Here is a 23,115-nt window from a genome sequence, read left to right on the forward strand (position 1 = left end):
ATTTTAGCGTTACTGCAAAAGGTATGTTTTAAAAGTATTTGAGAAATACAACTTACTGGCAAATACATCCTGGTTGATGACACTGGTATTGATTTTTACACACACTGAGACAAAAACTATGAAGTTTCCACACGCTTCTAAAAATATTTAAGAATGCAGTGGGAAAGAAGAGGAAATTTTAAAATGTGTCTTGTTTTTGTGTAGTTCATACAACTTCCTAAGTGTGTCCCCGTCAGGTCCAATGAGATTGAAGTGAATTATTCTTATGTCTGATTAGATCACTGATGGTGTAAGGAGTTTGATGCAGTATTTGTATCAAATTCACTGAACATGACATAGACATCCTGATAACCTGCTGCATGCATGATATAAATGTGGTAAGCAACAGAACATAAAATAAACTTGATGAGGTCTTCTACAATGTGGCATGGACCTTCCAACATGCCTATGCCTACACGAACATGCCTACAGTCTCAAATGCGGAAATAAGAATGCTCCACTCATTATTTGTCTATGACTATGATACATTTTTCTTTAACTTATAAATAAAAAAATATTTTGTTTTGATAACCCTAATATCCCCCACAAAACAAACAAACAAACAAACCAGTATCATGAATATCACAAATAACTTATTAAAATTCTAGCAAATTTTTATATTATTTAAGTTAGTGTGTTTTAGTGTGTTTCTATTTAGAGTCAATTTGAAATACTTCAACATACATTTTAGCAATTTCGTTTTCCACTTATCTGCTTTCAAGTAGGCTTCTTTGGTTATAAATTTAGGCGATTACCCCGGCAATGGACTTCAGCATTAGCCTTTTCTGATGGAGAGAGGCAGAGCTGCGCCTAACAACTCAGGATAACGGAACGCGCGCGCACGCGCACACACATGCACGCACGCGCACACACACGCACACACGACGTCAGTGGCGAGCACAAGAAAGGAGAGCGCGGGAGCAATTTCTTTGGTACCTCGTTCACTCAGTGTTGGTTGTGTACTTAGAACATCCGAGCAGATTTCAGGCGGAACCATCGGGCTATACCCATGCTGGGGATTTGGCTTTGTTTTTTCCCGCAAATGCAAAAGGAAAAAATATGCAACGAAGCATCGCTCTGCTCTGCACCAGCGTTATCGGGCTCTGCTTTGGTTCGAGTTTTCCAAGTAATATCAACATAGGTGGGTGTACGAAACAATAACCTGTAGGTTCCCAGAGTGCTTCAAATTGACAGTTTTCCTTGAACAAGATTTAACATTTAAAATGACTCACATTTACTCACATTATTTTATGGACACGATCAGTAACAGCGATTTTACTTACAAGCTAACCATGCATGATTGCTTAATTCTCCCGTTTGTTTTCACGCATAGGAGGATTATTCCCCGCCGAGTCACACGAATATGAAGTGTTCCGATTTGCGCTTTCGCACCATCAGGACATTCCCAAACTGGTACCTCAAGTAGATATGGTGAAGATGGGCAACAGCTTCTCCATGACTTATGCCTGTGAGTACGACCATGGAAAACTGACGCGGCTCGAAAAAATCTCCTCTCTTTTCATTGAGTTTCAAAAGTTCAGCTTATGTTCCTGTTGCATACACTCGTGTCGTCTGCTGTTAGCGTTCTTGTGTAGTGCTCTACAGTGATCAGTGTGTAATCCTCAGGTGAAGCTTTATCATAAGGCAGGTCAGTGACTTTCATAAGTACATCATGTACATATGTAAATGTCATTTTTGTGCGTTTTGCGATCAGCTATTAACTAAGGATGAACGTGTTTTTTTATATCAAAACGATAAAAACCCCGATCTATCTGTGTGTTTAAAAAAAGGCCAGTTTTTAAAACTGCAGTCTGAAAATTCATCAGGTTGCTGATCTATTTAGAGTTTGGCTGTGGCCATGGAAGGCAATGCCTGTAGTTTTGTGTTGATATGTTGCATTATTTAGTTTGGGGTAAATGTCGCAATTCGAATTCATGCATTTAGGCGTTCTTGACTCGTGGAAATGAAGTCAGACTGCGGATGCCTCTGCGTAACTGTCTGTGCTGCGAAGAGCGCAAGAATAACGTAGCTCTGTTTTACGTACATGCAGGCTAGTCAAATAAAGGAGACTGGAAAGCTGAATATGTCACCTGCTTAGTTGCTTTAATAGATCTAATAGACCCGTCTGTTTGTCCACGAAACATATTTCTTATAATAGCGAAATGCTGTAGGTGTTTGGGTAAATTGTGTTTTCAGTGTATACGGTTGTGACCCGTGTTACAGGGTCAAGTTGGACTGTTGTTGCTTTCAGTACGTTCATATCGACTGTAGAATCGTTGCAGACTTTTATCAACCAATAGTGTTTACTGGAAAGGCGCAGCATAATGTGACTACAGCAGCTCGTTTAACAGAAGGTCTGTTGCTTGTCTTTTGTAATCTATGATTCCTTTAAACAGATCTTTATCTGTTTGAAACTAGGTGGCTGGGCATTAGAGATTTTTTTGGGGCGCTTTAATCAAGTAAAAAATGTTTTACTTTGTGATCAGAATGATTGGTTTCATTTTTAAAATAATCAATGTGTAGCTTTATTTTTCAACTTTTCTATACAAAATTAAATTATGAAGAGTACAGTCAAGACACTCCATCTCTCTCTGTCTCTACCGCTCTTTGAGTGTCTGTTTCCAGCCCTTCTGAATGATTAAAAATCCTACTAGTTTTTAGCCTTAAAAAAAAAGTATAGACCCAAAGCTTCAGTTCATTAAAGACCTAGACTAGGACCACCTACAATCTTTCATGCATTTATTTGATTAATTTTGCATATAAAGTGGTCGTCAACAACAAAGCTATCATTTAATAAAAATTTTATCAATGTTCCATATCAGTGTTCCTGCTTGCCCAGGAGAACCAAGATTCCGGTTCATGCAAGTAAATGCGCTTATCCTGTTACCTGATTGAGCAATGAATCATATGTGTTAATACGCTTGCTCCATCTCTGGCTCATAAACAGCCCATTATATCTTTTTATAGTCATGCAAGAAATGAGTGACACTGGAAAGGGGAAATAATTCCGTAGGTGCAAAGTTTGTTTGCAGCATGGACATGCTAGAAACAGCACAAAAATGGTGAGGGAACTGTAAATAAAAGTCTGTCCATCTAGCTATCTATCCATGTATAGGCATATATATATATATATATATATATATATATATATATATATATATATGCTATATGCTATATTTATATTTTTTTGCACAGTCATCCCTTATGAATATGCTGAAGGAGTACAGGCACATTTACCTTGCTAAACACAGTAATTATTACAATTGCTATAATTAGTATAGTATAGTATAACTTTTAATTTATTACATGTGAACTTGGGTTTGTTCTTGCTTAGTTAAAACTAAAACATGGAACCAAATGGTTTCTGATTCAGATAAGTTTTTAGTTTACATTAAATAATAGTTATTATTGATGGCACAATAATTGATTATGGTCGCTGATCACTCTTTTTTTTTCCTGTGCACCCAGACAACTGCTGTGTAGCAGAAACATGCATAAAGTCTGATGAATGTGCATGCATATAATGCTGATAACTGTATGCTCACAACACTGTTCTGTAAAATGCCAGATGATGTAACTTAAGATAACCTCTTACACAATTTCCCTGGAAAAACGGGTCAAACCACTAACAGAGGAAAATCTTAACATATATATATGGTAATAGATGCTTATGCGAATAATCCTAGTTGATGTATACTGTATATGTGTATTTTATTCTGTGTGTATTAATATTGATTGGTGATTGGATTGATTTTTTAGGAAGCAAAACAAGTGCATGAAGAATTGTCCGGAGTGATTTAAAAGGTTATGGATTGATCATCAATTGGTTTACTCAAAGTGATGATGGATTATGAAATGATTACCAACTTTTAGCAATAACTGTAATCTCCACGCACCTGAAAAGGCTTTCCACTAGATTTTTGAACATGTCTGTGATGTGCCTATTCAGCCACAAGAGTGTTATTGAGGTCAAACACTAATTTTGGGAAAGGGGCTTCTCATGTAGTCAGCATTCAGATTAATTCCAGAGGTGTTCATTGCGGTTGAGGTCACGGCTCTGTGCAGGCCACTCAAGTTTTTTTCCACACCAACCTTGGCAAATCATGTTTTTTGGCAAGTCATGCTGGAATTTGTTTAGGTGCGACTCTTTAATTAGTGAAGGGAAATTGAAAGACTACAGCATGATCAGACGTGTGTGCATCCTGCTTTGTGGCAGCAGTTTGGGGAATGCTCACATGTGGGTCTGTTGGTCAGATGTCCACAGACTTTGGTCTATGTAGTTTACTGTATGAACGATGTTTGACTCATTGATTAAAATCAAAATTACCATAGGCATTAACATTTACATTCATAATAGTCAGTATTGTGTGTAGTGTCTTGTTTTGCTATACAATAAGGGATAGTCTGTATAAAATATGGGTTATGATACAGTTTAACTTTGCTTAGGTATGAACTGTAGTTGAGAGGATTATTTGGGCTGCTTCTTAATATTCTGTAAAATATAGGCTGTTTATTCTTTTGGCTGACAGAGTATACACATTTTACAAGAATTATTATTTTTTTTGCACGTATTTGAATAATTCATATTTGTAGAAAACAGTTACTGTTCCACAGTGAACAGGAAAATTACATTATCACATTTGTGTAATTAAAAAGACACTATCTCTAACGTTCTTAAATGTTTAAAAATTGCTTGAATATTGTCATGTGTAATGTTAGGAAATATAAGTGGATTTCGGTGAAGCCTACATGAATAAAACAACACTGACAAGCAAAAGGCTGAAAATAATTTGTTTAGTGATGCCAGCTGGTTCACTGTTACTAGTTTAATAAGCAACCTTTATATTGGCTAGCTTTGGTATATTAAACCTGATCAACTATATGAACTCCATACTCAAGTAAAAAAATAGGTGCATGGGAAATTCAGTGCTATGGACCTTACATGAAGTAAGTGTGCTTTCATATTATAGACTGTGGAAATAATGTTGTTTTTTAGAACAATTTGATGATAATTGAGTAATTTTCTCCATAGTTAGAATTTGCTTTTGTAAAGAAATTGTCATGCTTCACTAGGTGTTACAACTGTGATAAAATAATACTAAAATTAAAATTAGTAAAGCCTCCTATTTAATTGTTTGACATGTGTAACTGGAAAAAAAAACATTTGCATTGCTGTTGAAACAAATCAGCTAGGTAATATAATACATATTTTATTGCAGTATAAAAAAGGGTAAATTCAGCAAAAATGAGCCTTGCCTGAATATGTGCTTTAGGTGTATGTTTACGAATAATGCATTGAGTATTGTAAAAAAAAAAAAAATCATAATTGTTGATTAACTAATTATTAAATTGATTGAGAATTAAAAACTGGGAAAAAAATTGAAAATTGCTGCTCAAAATAGAAGTCAGAAAAGCGAGTCACATTTTCCCTGTTTTTTAAGGATCTCTGTTGGAAACAAATTCAGCTTGGTGCACACACATTTCTGATTAATTTGCTTTCAAACTAGCTCAAATAAAATAAAAAAAATAACACATCCCTGGTAGCATGACTCAAAACCAGGTGTATCTCAAGCACAGGGGGCATTTAACTGTTAACAAGATGTGTTTTGGAAGTAGCACAGCTTTCTTTAATTCAATTTCCTACAAGCAACAGAGAAAAGCAAGCATGAGCGCATGTGTATCTGTACAGTATGTGTGTATAATACAGGAAAAGAATGTTTTTTAACCTATGTAGTGTTCTGATTTTATATTTTTTAGAGGTGGGTCCTGGGTTCATTTAAATGTAATGATGAACATCCTTCTTAATTATGCAGTTTATTAAATGTATTATTTGATACACTTGAGGTGTTCTGTCGCACCTGAATAGAATTGAGGGCCTTGTTTTGATCAAAGATATAAGTGACACTGTATGGACGAAAGAATTTGGCTAAACCTGCAATGAAACTGAAATACATATACTTCAAAATATATAAGAGTTGGCTACTCTTTTGCAGCTACAACTGCTTCCACTCTTCTTTAAAGGCTGTCCACATGATTTGGGAGTGTTTCTATGGGAATTTGTGCCCGTTCATTCTCTGAGCATTTATGAGGTCAGGCACTGATGGCTTGCAATTTCCGTTCCAGTTCATTCCAAAGGTGCACAATGGGGTTGAGGTCAGGGCTCTGTGCAGACCAGTCAAGTTCCCATCAAACCATGTCTTTGTAGTCGTTGCTTTGTGCACTGGGGCAGAGTCATGTTGGAATAGAGAAGTGCCCTTCCCAAACTTTTGCCACAAAGAGAATCTATTATGAAATAACTTTGTGTTTTAAACAGCGCAATTAGTACATTTGTCCTCAAATAATTGTACTCAAATATGTGGCTGTGATTGTGTGGGCCTGTAATATATACATTAATCAACACTTATACACTATATTGCCAAAAGTATTCACTCACCCATTCAAATTATAAAACTCAAGTGTTCCAATTACTACCATGGTTACAGGTTTCATTCTGCGGAGTCTGACTGCATTGAGCCAAGTGTAAAGTTTGGTGGAGGGGAGATGTGGGTTTTTTCCAAGACATTTTGGACAATTTCATGCTCCCAACTTTGTGGGAATAGCTCCTTCTTTTTCCAACATGACTACGCCCTAGAGCACATAGCAAGGTCCATACAGACACGGATGAGCGAGTTTGGTGTGGAGTCCTGACCTCAACCCAATAGAACACCTTTGAGATGAATTAGAGCGGAGACTGCGAGCCAGGCCTTCATGGCCAACATCAGTGTTTAAGCTCACAAATGCGCTTCTGAAAGAAAGGTAAAAAACTCCCATAAATACACCCCTGAACCTTTGAAGTTGAAGCTGGTGATATTAAACCCCATGATATTAAACCCATTAAAAAAAGGATGTTACTCAAGTTCATAAGCATGTGAAGGCCTTTGGCAAAATAGTGTTTATAGTGACCACACACTTATATCCATTCATCATTTTATTTGGTACAGTTACCCTTGAGGTGGACTTTGTAGTTATAAAATTCCAAATACATCATTGTGGACTTGTGCAAATGAGCAGATATTATTGGTAGGTCCTTATATAAGTAGTAAAATGTTATTGTATGATGTACTGGAGTGTAGAATAACGCCAGGGCTGTTAACTATCCTTCAACAGCTGTGTTAAGAAATTTATAAAAGACAGTTAACCAAAAAATGCATGGAAAAAGATTTTTTTAATGTGGACTAACAAGTTATTTGTGTCTAATAAGGTGGCCAGTCAAAATGTAAAAATGTTGACTTTTACTGCACTATCGTTGCAATATCAGTGTCACATATGTGCTGAGAATAGCTAAATTTCTGGGTATAATTGATTTCTGGTCAGTAGGGGACATGTGGTCCTCACACCAGAGCTCCCTTTCTTCATTGAATTTCTCCAGTTTCCCACCTTAAAAAATACAGATGACTCCTAAATCCTCTCTGTGTGAATGAGCATGTGAAAGTGTGTGCATGAGGCCCTGCGATGGATTGGTGTCTTTCTGCCCAGTGTTCCCAGGATAGACTCTGTTTCCATTGTTATTTCATAATACAATGAAGAAGATTGATCTGCTGTCTGGGGAGTGTCAGATGGTTTTGTAGCGTAAAGTTTTTCATAGCAACTGCATTTTTTTAGAGCAACAGTACAGGCAGAGATGTTGAATCTGTGTTTTATGGATGGGTGAAGAGCTGTCATGTTTCTCTTTGAAAGGTCTCTTTCTTTGCACTGCATTTTACATTAATAAGTGACAAAAGAGTTTGCTGCGCTTTGCTGTTGTCCCTGCTTTTGCGACATGACAGCTGTAGTCTTTTGCCTCTGGTGTATTCTTTAATAAAATAAAACACAGCAACAAACAGTGTAAAAGGAGGGGGGCCTGCAGGGATTTACTGTTTGACAACTGCACTGACAGCAAATAATAAGTGTAACAGACTGAAATCTTCCCCCAACCCCCTCCCCAAAACACACATGCACTGTTGCACATAAAGTGAAACAAGGTATTTCATTTGTAATTTGTACTGGCTCAACTTCTCTATCTAGTCCAAAAGACTACTTGACATGGTGCCATGTGTAATGATTCAAGTAGCCCAATTAGGAGCTCATAAAGAGCCTGGCCCACATAGCTTGCGTAGTCTCTTCCTCTGATAATGAGGACAGGCATTGCTCCTGGCAGCCTTCACTATAGGAAAATATGAGCTTGAGTCATTAACCCTCCGCACTGGTACATATGGATTAGTAACTATGTCGCCTGCTTTCTGTGATACGTTGCTGTCTTCTCTAATCTTGTGCTAGGTTGTGAAGGTGTATTTGAATGTATGTGGTCTAATGCTGCAAGCTGACAGCAGAATGAGTATGCTGTGGGAAGCTGATAGGTGCAGTTAGCAGACAGGGGTCTAGCTCTTTCAATTACAGGCTTAATTAGGCATTGAGGCACCATTTGTATGTTACATTATGCTATTGTTCCTCTACTTCTAACTTTGTGCTTAGCAATGCGTATCCAGCTTTCTTTAGCAACACACCCGCACCAGCATGCGCTCCATTTGCACACAAATGGGAAAGTTTTTTTTTTTTTTTTAAGCATACGTGTAGAGTGTTTTTAGGTGTGATTGTGTGTGTGTGTATATGAAGCATTAAACTAAAATTAATTGCTGAATGGTAGGGATGCTATTGAGACATTAAACATTTTTCTTTCTTCTAACATTGTGATCCCGGGTGACTGGGATGGGACTGTGGGACCATTATATAGCGAAAAAATTATAATTTGTATGCCTGTAAGACAGTGGAATTCTGTATTTGTTAATTAAAGGTTTCACTAATTCTATGCACAGTTTAATTGTTACAGACAAATGCAAAGGTCTGGCTAGGTGGGAGAACATTGCTGATTAGTGAATCGGTTATAATGATGATCATGGCTTAGCTTGACTACAATATGAACCGTAACAGCACACATACATCTGGCCGATATTGACCCGATATATCAAATTACACTGGCAAGATATAGCAAGGAGAGCTTTTGATAATTATATGTGGCAGAGACATCAGCATTTAATTGGAAATGCCCACCAGATGATGCTGATGCTGATAAATCAATGCTGTAGTGCCTGAATGCTCTAGATAGACTTTGTTAACTACAACCTTTATTATTTAGGTCGGACTGCAAATATTTTACTTTCCAACATGAAAAACTATAATGACACCCAAAAATAGCTTCCTGATGTCGTGTGAGTATAATGAAAGACATGATTCAAGTTAAGTAACTTTAATGTCGGAGTAAATGGTATCAAAAAGAATATCCAGCACAAGTAGGAGCACAGACAGTGACAGTAACCTGAGGTAAACATCACAGACTGGCCGAGACAGAATCTATTCTGGATTCTCTTCCTCATAGGCTACAAGAGGAAGAAAATGCAATGAGCACATTACTAAATATGTGAAAACTAAATACCTGAAGTTGCTTCAGTACTATACAGTGCATCCAGAAAATATTCACAGCGCATTACATTTTGTTATGTTACAACCTTATTCCAAAATGGATTAAATTATTTTTTTTCTTCAGAATTGTACACACAACACCCCATAATGACAACGTGAAAAAGTTTTTTTGAGTTTTTTGCAAATTTATTAAAAATAAAAAAAAAGAGAAATCACATGTACATAAGTATTCACAGCCTTTGCGCAATACTTTGTCGATGCACCTTTGGCAGCAATTACAGCCTCAAGTCTTTTTGAGTATGATGCCACAAGCTTCCTTGTACACACCTATCCCAGGCCAGTTTCGCCCATTCCTCTTTGCAGCACCTCTCAAGCTCCATCAGGTTGAATGGGAAGCGACGGTTAATCGGATTCAAGTCTGGGCTCTGGCTGGGCCACATAAGGACATTCACAGAGTTATCCTGGGTTGTTGTCCTGCTGAAAGATGAACCGTCGCCCCAGTCTGAGGTCAAGAGCGCTCTGGAGCAGGTTTTCATCCAGGATGTCCCTGTACATTGCTGCAGTCATCTTTCCCTCTATCCTGACTAGTCTCCCAGTTCCTGCCGAACATCTTCACAGCATGATGCTGCCACCACCATGGCTTACTGTAGGGATAGTATTGGTCTGGTGATGAGCGGTGCCTGGTATCCTCCAAACATGACGCCTGGCATTCACACCAAAGAGTTCAATCTTTGTCTCATCAGACCAGAGAATTTTATGTTTCTCATGGTCCTTTAGGTGCCTTTTGGCAAACTCCAGGCAGGCTGCCATGTGCCTTCAACTAAGGAGTGGCTTCCGTCTGGCCACTCTACCATATAGGCCTGATTGGTGGATTGCTACAGAGATGGTTGTCCTTCTGGAAGGTTTTCCTTTCTCCACAGAGGACCATCGGGTTCTTCTCGCTCCGTTTAGATGGCCAGCCAGCTCTAGGAAGAGTCCTGGTGGTTTTGAACTTTTTTCACTTACAGATGATGGAGGCCACTGTGCTCATTTTAGAATAAGGTTGTGACATAACAAAATGTGGAAAAAGTGATGCACTGTGAATACTTTCCAGATGCACTGTAAGTTTGATCATTAATTAAATTAATTAGTTAAAATATAACATAATACCTAAAAAACATGGATGTAATAGGTTACAAACATTTTAAATCTTTATTTTTAAATAATAAAATAGTAAGCCAATTTGACACAATGAGACAATTGTCAGATGTATGTGTGCTGTCTGGGATCAGTATTCCAAATGCTAATGTTTGATATTTCGGGCATTGCTGGGTCAGGGTGTTAAGACTCCGAGTTACTGATTAGAAGGACGGTGGTTGAGCGGATTGCCGCTGTTGAGCCTTTGAGCAAATGCCTTAACTCTGTCTACTCCAGGGGCACCTGGAGTAAACAGGGTAATGGAGTAATGATTAAAGGCTGAACTCACATACTTATAGAAATCATATAAGGTTTTTTAATTAATCGATTTTTAAGATCTTGTATTTGAATTCTGTAGGTACTGTGTATGAACAGTGTGACAGCAAAATGATTATTCGTAGTATATATCAGAATATTTTTTGCATGTTTTTCTTATCATAATGGTGAGAAAAAAAGGAAATTACCAAAATAACATAAAAAATTTCTTCATTTTTTTCATATTAATGAATTTTGTTTGATTTTGCAAAATGCTACAAGTATACCTTCCACAGTCTTGTCACAATACATAAAGCAGCCTGCACTTGTATTTGTGGTAATTTACATATGCAATTTAGAAGACTTAAATTACATCCCTTTAGGGTCTATACCCGTTTCTTGTACCACATGCAATCACATGGATTTTTGCCTGACTTCTAGCAGAGCTGCGAGTCCTTGTGTTGACTAGTGCTGGCTTTTTTTCCCTCCAAAGCCATTTCCCGACAGAGTGTGATTGAAAGTTAAGGCCCATAGCAGAAGACGGTTGTTTCATTCCCGTTTTGATGCCATTTGGGTGGGACCATAGGTTTAGGTTGGTGTCAAACGTCAGTTCTTTGGCAATTTTAAAAGCCATTGTACTTCATGCTGAAAAGCCTCTAAGTTATGTGGGAGTTTGTGAAAAAAGAAATTTGTCTCCATGGGCATGTCCTCAACTCTGTTTTGCTGCTACACTGGAGGTTCTTTAAGCAATCCTTGCCTCTATGGCCAGGCTCTAAACTCTTAACCTTGTGGGCTTGCTTAATGCTGCTTTGCCTGACACAGCTTGCTTAACATACTGTTGCTTTGTCTATATGGACTTTAATGCCTTTTTTGGCCTAGTTGCTTTTATTGACTGTAATCGTGCTCATAAGTTGAGCTGTTCGGTGTGTGTTTGTTTTATTTGTTCTTGTCTTTATTTTCCTTTGGTCAATTGTTGAGTTTATTAAGGCTGTTTATTTGAGTGCTTTCTTTAGCAGAGTTTTGTTTCATATGCATAACAGAGCCCTGGGTGTTGAAACTACACTTTCTGGCCAAAAAAGGTCATACACTCTAATATTTCATTAGACCGGCTTTTGCTTTGATTACAGCTGTGGCATCATTTGAAAAGCTTGAAAGATCTTGTATTGATGATAGGAGTGTCAGACCAATGCATAAAACCTCCTCTAGCACTTCCCAAAGATTCTAAATGGGATTAAGGTCTGGACTCATTGGTGGCCAATCTACTGTATGCCTGAAAATGATGTCTCATGCTCCCTGAATCACTCTTTTATAATTTAAGCTCGACGAATCCTGGAATTGTTATCTTGAAATATGCCGTGTAATCTGGGGAATCGGGGGGAAAAAAGATCTATGATCATTCGGTATATCCAGGTAGTCAACTGACCTCATGATTTTGGCACATAATGTTGCTGAACATTAGACCTACTGTCACTAACTGAAGCAACCCCAGATCATAACACTTCCACCACAGGCTTGTACAGTAGACACTATCCTGATGCACCCATCACTATGGTACAGGGTAAATCTGGACTCATACCAGTTAAATAACCTGCAGATAGCTGAATCACATTTATCACTGCAGTAATTACCCAGTGGAAGGCTTGTACCTGTTTGCTTAAATACAGGCCAAAAATACTTTTTTGGCTGGCAGTGTCTTTTATGTATGTGCATTTTAATGTTTCTTTTTTATTTCTTTGTCTAGCAGTGAATTTTACTAAGGTTGGGTATTAATTAATTTATTCTGTGTTTAAATAATGAGAGCCTATAGCAGAGCGGCTGGTTTTCTGGCACGGAGGCTTTTCTCTTTGCTGCACATCATCTTTGGTCAACTGTAGTGTGTTTGTCCTTTGGGTCATAGTGTGAGGATCTGTACACACATGAGAATGTAGTGGGTCTATTTCTTTGTTTGTGCCCCTTAGAAAGTCTTTGCTGGTATGCTTTATTATCTTTTTTATTGCTTGTGTGTGTGAGTGTGTGTGTACCATCATTTAGTTGAATGTCAATAAAAAAAATTGTGATTGGATAGAACAGGCGTTTTAGCCTCTTTTGTATAACAAACCTGAGCATTTGGTTGGTTGTCTACTGGTCAAAGGTAATTATTTTTTTGGGGAAATACCTAATGTGGCATAATTGAACTTCAAAATGTAGGTTAACCTCTCATTTTCAGCATAGATCGCCACAATTTGGTGTAGTAGTCATTTGGACACCACATTCTGGCCTAGTCTACATCAGATTGTCATATCTTGGTATTGCCGACTTCGGGCCACCACTCTTAATTTAGTTTTAATGATAAAATATAAAAAACTTGTGTTTTTGGAGTGTGTCACTGGCAGCAAGTTTAAACAAGAAATAAAGTGTTAAGTTTTAAAACCCTTTTAATTACAAAGATTGTAGAACTATTTTAAAAAACTAAAACAATTGACCAGTTCATGACAGCACCTTATCATAGTACAGGTATGCTCTGTATAACATCAAATTGCCATCTTCAAGGCTATATATAAAGCATTACAGTTTTATTAATTTTAATTATTACAATACAGATAATGTATTTATAAAAGCATAGAAAGAAAAGGACAGAGCCCCTAACCACAGTCAAATCTCAGGACCACATAAAGCTAATGATAAATGTTTTTTTTTTCCAAAGTGACAAGATAGGTCACAAAAACACTTTAGTTTCCCAAAGTGACAGGGGAGGTCACAAAAACACTTTTGCCATTGTGAACAAAGCCATTTCACAAAACTAGACAATTACAATTCAAATATAAGAATAGACATTTTGCAAGAAGTTAATTGAGTTAAACTCAGTTGATTTGCTGCATAACTTGCGTTATGTTTTTGTGCAATTATTTGTTTGACATAACACAGCGCGCTTTCGGATGCAAGCCACCGCTAAACACCGAAGAAGAAGCGCTTACGTCACCCAAAAAAGTGGAAGGAGATGCAAACAGTTAGCTGTGTATTGATTTGAGGGAGCGTTCTGTTGCGGGCTGCAAAATGGAAGGGAGCGATAAGAATATATTTAAATTTATTTTAATGTATGCCTTAGTTTTTTTGATACTTAAAGTCATTTTAAATACCTTTTTTTTTTAGTTTTTGCATCTGAAAAAAGGCGTTAAAATAAAAATGTATGGCACTGCAATGCACTTATTTCGTCTCAGTGAATGTTAATCGATTCCTTGTACTGTGAATAATGACTGTTTATTTTTGATGTAATGCTGTATGCATTTAAAAAAGTTTTTTAAATTTTTTTTAAAAAGAAAACCAATCAATCTTTGTTTATCTTATATATTTTATATTGCTGTTTAATTAAGCAAAAGTACATTTTATCCGATTACTCGATAAAGTTTTTTGTAGAATACTCGATCACTAAAATGTTCGATAGCTACAGCCCTTAAACTTAACAAATAACATGGGATGCACCTTACTCACTCACTCAGTCACTGACTCATCATCTACAGTATACCGCTTTATCCTGCGTACAGGGTGGGTTTTATAATAATTTGCTTGTTGCTTTTCATTTATACATAACGTCGTAAAAATGCCTTTATGTTGTAGCCAGTGGCGATTCCAGAAAACTATCATTAAATCTCTAAGCTACAGTACAATGTTATTTTACTGCACTGAAATTTATAGAAATAGAACAGGCTCACCTGTCTCTCTGTTTTCACCTGTCTCATCATCAACCCTTGCTTCTGTCTCTTGCTTTGATTCAGTTGCACATCTCTTTTTTTATTTCATCATTACTTTTCTCAGTGTCTTTGTGTATATCTTCTCAAATTTTTTTCCTGCCCAGACGTCAGGATGAAATTGGATGAAATTGTTGCCATATTTTTTTTTACTTTATTTCTTTATTTCTTTTTTTATTACTGTGACCTACAGCAGTAAAGAAATCAGTGAGTTTTCATGGTTAAAATCAACATACAGTGGAACCTCGGTTCACATTTTTTTTTTTTTTTGGCAAGAATTTGCCAAAAATTTGTCCCTGTTTACAAACTCTTTCTCGGAATACTACGCAGAAACCACCATCCCAAACTGCTGCTATCAGCGTCAGTTTTGCTAAGTCAGCAGTCACGGATCGCGTACGTGATAAAAGAATTTTGATAAAAAGAAGCATTTGCCGAGAAGTATCACCTGAAAAAAACTGTGAAAAAACAGAGTGCTACATCTTATGAACGATAATGTGGTGTCTTACTTTAGGACAACTGCAGTGCAGAGAAAAACTTATCTCTCTGGATAGATTTTAGTGAAAACGATTGCAACATACAAACTAGGAACCAAAAAACAAAAAAGAGAGAAAATCCCTGAAAGAGAATCACCCAGTGTTATTATGAAAGTGGATTCTTCTTCCAAACACTAACCTCCTCCCCACCCATCTTCCTCTTCACCATTCCTTTACGTCAGAAAGGGAAGGTATGTCACCAATACATGTAAAATTGAAGTGTTCACTCTCTCCTGTACAATTTTTTTTTATATTTAGTGATGTATTATTTTTGTATAATTAAGGCTTTTTCATACTTTGTTTTATTTTTTGTGATATAAACAAAACAAATTACAAGCTAAATATACACTCACCTAAAGGATTATTAGGAACACCATACTAATACAGTGTTTGACCCCCTTTCGCCTTCAGAACTGCCTTAATTCTATGTGGCATTGATTCAACAAGGTGCTGAAAGCATTCTTTAGAAATGTTGGCCCATATTGATAGGATAGCATCTTGCAGTTGATGGAGATTTGTGGGATGCACATCCAGGGCACGAAGCTTCAGTTCCACCACATCCCAAAGATGCTCTATTGGGTTGAGATCTGGTGACTGTGGGGGCCATTTTAGTACAGTGAACTTATTGTCATGTTCAAGAAACCAATTTGAAATAATTCGAGCTTTGTGACATGGTGCATTATCCTGCTGGAAGTAGCCATCAGAGGATGGGTACATGGTGGTCATAAAGGGATGGACATGGTCAGAAACAATGCTCAGGTAGCCTGTGGCATTTAAACGATGCCCAATTGGCACTAAGGGGCCTAAAGTGTCCCAAGAAAACATCCCCCACACCATTACACCACCAGCAGCAGCCTTCACAGTGGTAACAAGGCATGATGGATTCATGTTCTCATTCTGTTTACACCAAATTCTGACTCTACCATTTGAAGTCTCAACAGAAATCGAGACTCATCAGACCAGGCAACATTTTTCCAGTCTTCAACTGTCAAATTTCGGTGAGCTCGTGCAAATTGTAGCCTCTTTTTCCTATTTGTAGTGGAGATGAGTGGTACCCGATGGCGTTTTCTGCTGTTGTAGCCCAACCGCCTCAAGGTTGTGCATGTTGTGGCTTCACAAATGCTTTGCTGCATACCTCGATTGTAACGAGTGGTTATTTCAGTCAAAGTTGCTCTTCTATCAGCTTGAATCAGTCGTCCCATTCTCCTCTGACCTCTAGCATTAACAAGGCATTTCCACCCATAGGACTGCTGCATACTGGATGTTTTTCCCTTTTCACACCATTCTTTGTAAACCCTAGAAATGGTTGTGTGTGAAAATCCCAGTAACTGAGCAGATTGTGAAATACTCAGACCGGCCCGTCTGGCACCAACAACCATGCCACGCTCAAAATTGCTTAAATCACCTTTCTTTCCCATTCTGACATTCAGTTTGGAGATCAGGAGATTGTCTTGACCAGGACCACACCCCTAAATGCATTGAAGCAACTGCCATGTGATTGATTGATTAGATAATTGCATTAATGAGAAATTGAACAGGTGTTTCTAATTATTCTTTAGGTGAGTGTAGTTTATAGTGACCGTGAACAAATTAATTATATTTACATGTATTCCTATAAAAGGAACCAATTACCGAGGTTCCACTGTATTTTAAATGGAAATGTAAAACTAGTAAATCAATTAAGATATAACTCATAGATACTCTTCCTTATATATAGTAAAGTAAGAGGATAACCATTGACTCACATCAAAACCGTCTGCGTTTGTCATTATTCCAAGTGATCTTGCGATATTTAATCCCATTATTGTTGATACATTCCTAGTCTGGCAGTGAGGGAGGCATAAAGCTTAGACTTATTTAGAGTTTTAATTATCAAGTTTATTTGTTAATTTTATGATCCACTTAATTTAGCAAGCGACTTTACATAACACACAAACCACTATTACTAAATCACATTTGGCAAATGTTAAGTGTAACTGAGATTAACCAGTTTAGTCCCTCACAAAGAAACTCTTCTACTTCGGCGTGAGATACCGCAGCAGCTTGTGGTATGAATTGAGCAGTGCGTCAGTAGCAGCAGCAGGGCTGTGTGAGCGAGGCGTTCAGGTGCAGTACAGAGTGCAGCTCACCCACGTTCTTAAAGAGCTCTTATCTGTATCAGCTTATGGACATTGCTGTGGATTTGTTTTCACATTTACAGTGTTTAGAACTGTGGTGAAGTTGTGGGGGGGTTGTGGATGGGGTCAACTGCGGGGCAAAACGTAATTTAGTGGGGTGGAAGCTGCCCCCGTTTGCCCCGAGTAGATCTGCGTCTGGTTGCATGGTTACATCCAACATGATTCATGATACATGAATCGTCACACAAGAGATTATTAACTGAATAGGCCCTTCCGCCAAATAACAGGGGTGTTAAATAATTAAAGTTATGGTAAATCACCTTCAGTGTTCTAATATCTCATAACGATAGATGATCCTAAGATTTTCGTTAAAAATATTTTAAGTTTCTGGGCAGTTATACTGTAGTTTTTGTGATGTATAATGCAGTACAATGCAGTTAAAGCATTTAAACCTAGTTATTGAACAGTTCATTGCTAAATATAAGTTAATTAACTGCAGTAACTAGAATGATCTAGTGTATTATTATTATTATTATTATTATTATTATCATCAGCAGTAATTAGCAATTGTTTACTGTTTTATATAAAATGTTTATTTCCTGTAGTTATTGTAATATTAATGTATGGCAGACTATTATTATTGTTTGTTCCTGATAACTACCATAAACATCCTTTGCTAAGGATTCATACTGTGCTGATTAATTAGTGCAGGTTACTGGGATAAAACATATGAGGACAGGAGACTTGAAATGTTGACCATGCACAGCTTTCAAACATGTGTAATACCATTATAATTACTGACCATCACAATATGTGAACAGGTATCATTTTTATTGTTTGGCTCCTACTAAATGCCTTATTTCATTAAAGTAATGTGGCTCAATTGTGATTTTAAACCCTTGGTTTATTAAAGAATTCCAGTTTCAACTTTATCTTATTTTCAGGCACAGGCAAACAGATGGAAGCAAATAGAAGCAAACAGTATGTTTGTAATGAAAAAAATATGTCTTCCTCTTCTAATCTTCCATTGTAAAATGAAGAAATGCTTAAATATGCACAACTGTACGGTGTGTCTTCACCAACCAATAAGACTGCAAGATCACATCTAATCCTCAGCGAGAGTTTGAACTATGGAGCGCAATACAGTATTACTGCAATAGTATTGCAGTATTGCTGCAGTATTAAAGTGCAGATAAAAATGCAGTGTTTTCATTTTCAAATCATTGCATTTCCTGCATATAGTGTAGTGCATATATTAAAAAAGAAAAACTGCAGTTCAACTGCAGACTTTTTTGTAAGGGTTTTCTGGGATTGTGGAAAATATTTGGTTAATGTGACCTCTGGTTTATGCAGAATCCAGCCTTAAAAAAGAAAGAAAAGAAAAAAATGAGCAGTGCCCTGTTATTATAGTCTATTTATTGGAAAGATGATAATGTACTCTGATAGCCAGTTAGTTGTTTGTTAGCTACCGTATATAAACTATATTCACCTAATTTAACACCCCATTCTACATTTAGGCTATTTTCACACCACATTAAGTGACTCAATTCACTGTCTTAGCCTAATGTGACACTGATCTGATTCGATACACATCCGTGGTCATACCACATTGTATGACAACAGTCAGATCAGAATTCATGCGCCTTCTTGCCTCTGTACATGACATTAGTCAACACCGCCTGTGTGGAAATTGTATAACAATGCTAACAATAGCTGCTAAACTGGCTCAAGCAAGGCATCTGGCTTTCGTGCTTTTTGTGGACCTCAACAGATACAGCTGACTAACTGTTTGCCATCCTGCAGAGCAAAACCCAAGCATGTTTTTGATAAAATAGCCTACATTGTTTAAAAGGAATGACTGGTGACACAAATAGAACTGTTTTTAACTCATTTAACATGAAAAAAAGATGTAAAAATTGCTCATGCGTATCGTTTCAGAGGACAGACTCATCCATAGAGACAAAGAAAAGGGACTTATAATTATGAACAGGAACTGTCATTTCCATCTGACCAAAAAATTTTAATTGGAATGTGAACCTTAGTCTTAGTCTTCCTTTGGTGATTATGTGCCTGTGGGAGGTACATAAATCAAATGATAAGTTTATGATATCAAATGATAAGGTTAAAAGCAAAGTAGAGTTAATTTCACTGTATACAGTATAACTTGAATGCTTTGGCCAGTGGATTAAAGCATTTATAAGAAAGCAACTAATGCTGTACATTTTGATTAAAACAATTCCTGATTATTTTGACATATTGCGATTGCAATGTAAAATGCAATATGTGACCTTTAAATGCATCATTTAGAATTTAACCATTTACATACGTTTAATAATGGCACACATTATTGCATTAAAAGCATGTTATGCCAGTATTTAATTAACAAAGGTTATTAAAAATAAGTAAGTACTTAAATTATTGGCAATGTCTGTATAAATTCCTGCATATGTATTTATTATGAGCAATAAACTGCAGTCTTCTGATTTTCACATGTCATTATTTTTATGCAGAATTTTCCAATTTAATGCGGTAAGTGGCATAAATATTTTTTGAGTTTGGAATCTTCGTGAAGCTATGGCTTCAGTCATGACATCAGAGTTGTTGCTGGGTAGGGTAATTTGCCCGCTGTCAAAAATGACAGTCGGATTATGTATTAGTGCTTTTTTCAGGAATTTTCAGACGAAAAATAAAAAGCTTAACTATGATGGTCTACTCAGCCTATTTCCTATGTTTGGATAATGAAAAAAGAAGCCCTTGGCTGTGGTAGCATGCAGGGCATTCTTTAAAAACACTGTGTTGTGGTAGCAGTAACAATATTTGCCCTGTGGTGAAAAGGAAGAAAAGGTTTTCAGTCAGAATGTCAATACAAAAAATGTGTTCAAGCCACATAATCATTTGGTGCTGAACAAGTCTTGAAGTACAGCTGTGTGTGTGCATGTGCAAGTAAAAAAACCGAGGAGCTTGGGGAAAGAACAGAACGTGTGCTAAAAGGAGGGATGTAGATGCAGGAGGTGGAGCCACTTGGCTGCACACCATGCAAATCAACTTTATTCTTAGGCAGATGCATTATCCCTCCATCAGTATGCACAACAAAACGGTGTACGAATAAACACCTGGGGTTTCAAATGAAATCCCAGGAGAATGAGAATGAGAAATAAAAGAGAAGATAAAGACAGAGAAGGAAAAGTCAAATAGTATTTAAGCTCCAAAATTCTCCCCAGAGTCTCCTTTTGGAAATGACTGTGTTTTTTCACACGCTGCCAGCTGAAAAGATTTTTTTCTCACACAGATGAAATGGAATCAGTAAAATGCAGAGCGAAAACAGATTAAAATATCGGAACAGGTAAATTGGACTCTGGAAATGCAATTTGTGGGAGCAGTATAAACCCTAATCTCACCATGTATCACTGCCAAACAGAGAGCAAACAGAGAGAGGAAGCTAAAGCTCCTGAGATTTGCTAAGCTGCTGAGAAGAATAAAAGTCTGCTCAGTGGGTATAACAAGACATGCCAGCCAGAGCATCACCATGGCAGCTCTTATGGGCTACACGGTGCAGGTAGCCACACTCAGCCAAGTCTAATCAGCTAGACTCAAAAGCTTTAATAATTACCCCTCTGCTGTGTTTCATTAGGTCAGAGCATTAAAATAACTGACCAGAGTGGCCAAAAAAACATGGCCTCACAGGTATACAGTATGATGGAGCAACTGCTCAGTTTAGATACATTTCCAATAGTCTTGATGGTTTGGCAGAAGCTATGAGGAGACATGGCATGGCTTTGTTTGTTAGAGCCAATGTTGGCAGGACTAGAGTTACATGCCTGATGGCTGTTTGTCTCATAACCTCTTACTTCAACAGCTACCAACCTCAATGTTAAGACCACTGACTCTGGATGGCCAAGCTTTTCCTTTCACAGATTGCTGCTTGTTAAACTTTTTAAACCTGCTAGGCAAATTGAAATACAGATTTGTAGACTCTGCTTTAGAACAACATTTGCAATTTTGTCTAAGTTCGAGAAGATAACTGAATGCTCAGTCAAGGTCCAACAAGCTTAACATCAGATGGTATGTACTTGTACTTGGTGTGTCTGTGAAATTCTTAGCTATGCCATACAGATTGCATTGCTTACAGGGTACATATATCTATTAACTGGAATGTGGTTATTTGACAGCCCTGAACTAATAATCTACTAGTCATTGCAGTTATAGAAAGCTAAATATTTTAATAATAATGGGATGATAGGTTTCTAGTTAAAACAGTTACTAGTGTGTGGGTTAAAAAAAAGAAGGAAAGTGACCATTCAACATAGGCACAGATGGCATATAGTAATGCGTGGAAACTGATCTGATGTGCCATATGTCTTTGGTAATAGCTAGATCAGAGGGAGGCAGACTCTACCTCTTTTAGTCTCATTCTCTCTCTTTCACCCCAAGCAGAATTGTAGTTATAGTTATGATCAGCTGCATGTCTATCAGCTTTGTAAAACACTACATTAAATATTTCCTGTGTTGCTCCTGTGACCAACATTTTTGTGGTCACTTGTGTTGTGAAAAAATATTTGTATAACATATATTATTGAAAGCTAAAACCAAATGACTGATTTTTTTTTTCTGCCCTTAGTGCTGTATTTGTAAGACTCTTCATGTTACTCTGATGTCTGCATTAAATTTATTGCACAAGATCACTGATGGTACCACACATGGACATTTGCCGGTATCCTCTGCATGAATGCCAATTTCTCCTGCTTGTGTAGTAGCTCAGCCTGCTGGGTGACGGCCATGCCAGTTTGCCCTACACCCCAGTACTCCCTCAGGCATCTCCTGCTGGACCCTGTGCTTTCAACACAAAAACTGAAATCTGTTTGAAACAAACACTAAGAATATGAAGCTTATGCATACAGTGAGAAGAAAATCCTATTCGGGGCGCAGAAAGTGGCAAGAATTCAAAACCTTGACCTAGTGGAGAATCCTGGTTTAGGATGCAGTTTAAGAAACAGATGGTGGATATTTTGCTTCACTGGGGAAGCAGGGATTGTGGTATTTAGGATTGGTGGAGTGTATTGATTAGCATCTTTCATGAGCCGCCCAGCCCACATAAGCACTCAGCATGAGCCAATTCACACTGAAGGAACAGCCACATTACTGCTTTTCTATATATTTATTCCTACTGCAGTGATTTTTGGATGTTTGAATGCTGGTAACTACTAAGATTCTTTTTGTTTAATTCCTTTCAGAGATTACCTGCAAAAAATTTGAAGCACTTAATTTCTGCATACCTTAACAATTATCTTATTTTGTTATTTTCCAGTTTGTTCACAGTTTGCAAAAGGAGTGTATGCCATCATTGGTGTGTACGACAGGAAGACGGTGAGCATGCTGATGTCATTTTGCGGCGCACTGCACGTCTGTTTTGTGACACCCAGCTTCCCCATTGAGGCCTCCAACCAATTTGTGATTCAACTGCGGCCGGAGTTGCAGGATGCCTTGGTGGGAGCCATTGAACACTACAAGTGGACCAAGTTTGTCTACATGTATAGCTCTGACTCAGGTGGGTGTGAAGTTGAAATCATTGGGATTTAAAACCTTTTTTATTTTATGCATTTTTGGGGGCATAAAAATATTTCCAATTATTTGGTGCGGTGTGTGCCTTAGTTGGCAGTGTTGTTGTTTCAGTAAGCATATTATATATAATAGGTTGTTGTTTCAATAGGAATATGAATGAACATTCTCCAATTGGTTGATAGCCTATTTCAAGTGTTCCATGGTTGTTGTTGTAAATAAAAAAAAGTGTCATGGTATCAAAGAAAGCTTTATTATTGTTGTTAAATGATATAAAAC

The 23,115-nt window shown here is 37.4% G+C and overlaps 1 protein-coding gene across 1 annotated transcript in view; it reads left to right on the plus strand.

Annotated features, from left to right (window-relative positions):
* The first annotated feature begins 957 nt into the window (after positions 1–957).
* The window catches only part of gria1a (glutamate receptor, ionotropic, AMPA 1a), a 113,274-nt gene continuing 91,116 nt past the window's right edge, over positions 958–23,115 (plus strand). The window contains exons 1-3 of the mRNA XM_053505764.1: positions 958–1,180; positions 1,373–1,507; positions 22,586–22,825. Coding sequence (XP_053361739.1) covers positions 1,099–1,180; positions 1,373–1,507; positions 22,586–22,825 — 457 coding nt within the window. The 5' untranslated portion in view covers positions 958–1,098. The remainder of the gene's footprint in view (positions 1,181–1,372; positions 1,508–22,585; positions 22,826–23,115) is intronic.

The sequence above is a fragment of the Clarias gariepinus genome, chromosome 10 (genome assembly GCF_024256425.1).
Source record: "Clarias gariepinus isolate MV-2021 ecotype Netherlands chromosome 10, CGAR_prim_01v2, whole genome shotgun sequence".
Classification (NCBI taxonomy): domain Eukaryota; kingdom Metazoa; phylum Chordata; class Actinopteri; order Siluriformes; family Clariidae; genus Clarias; species Clarias gariepinus.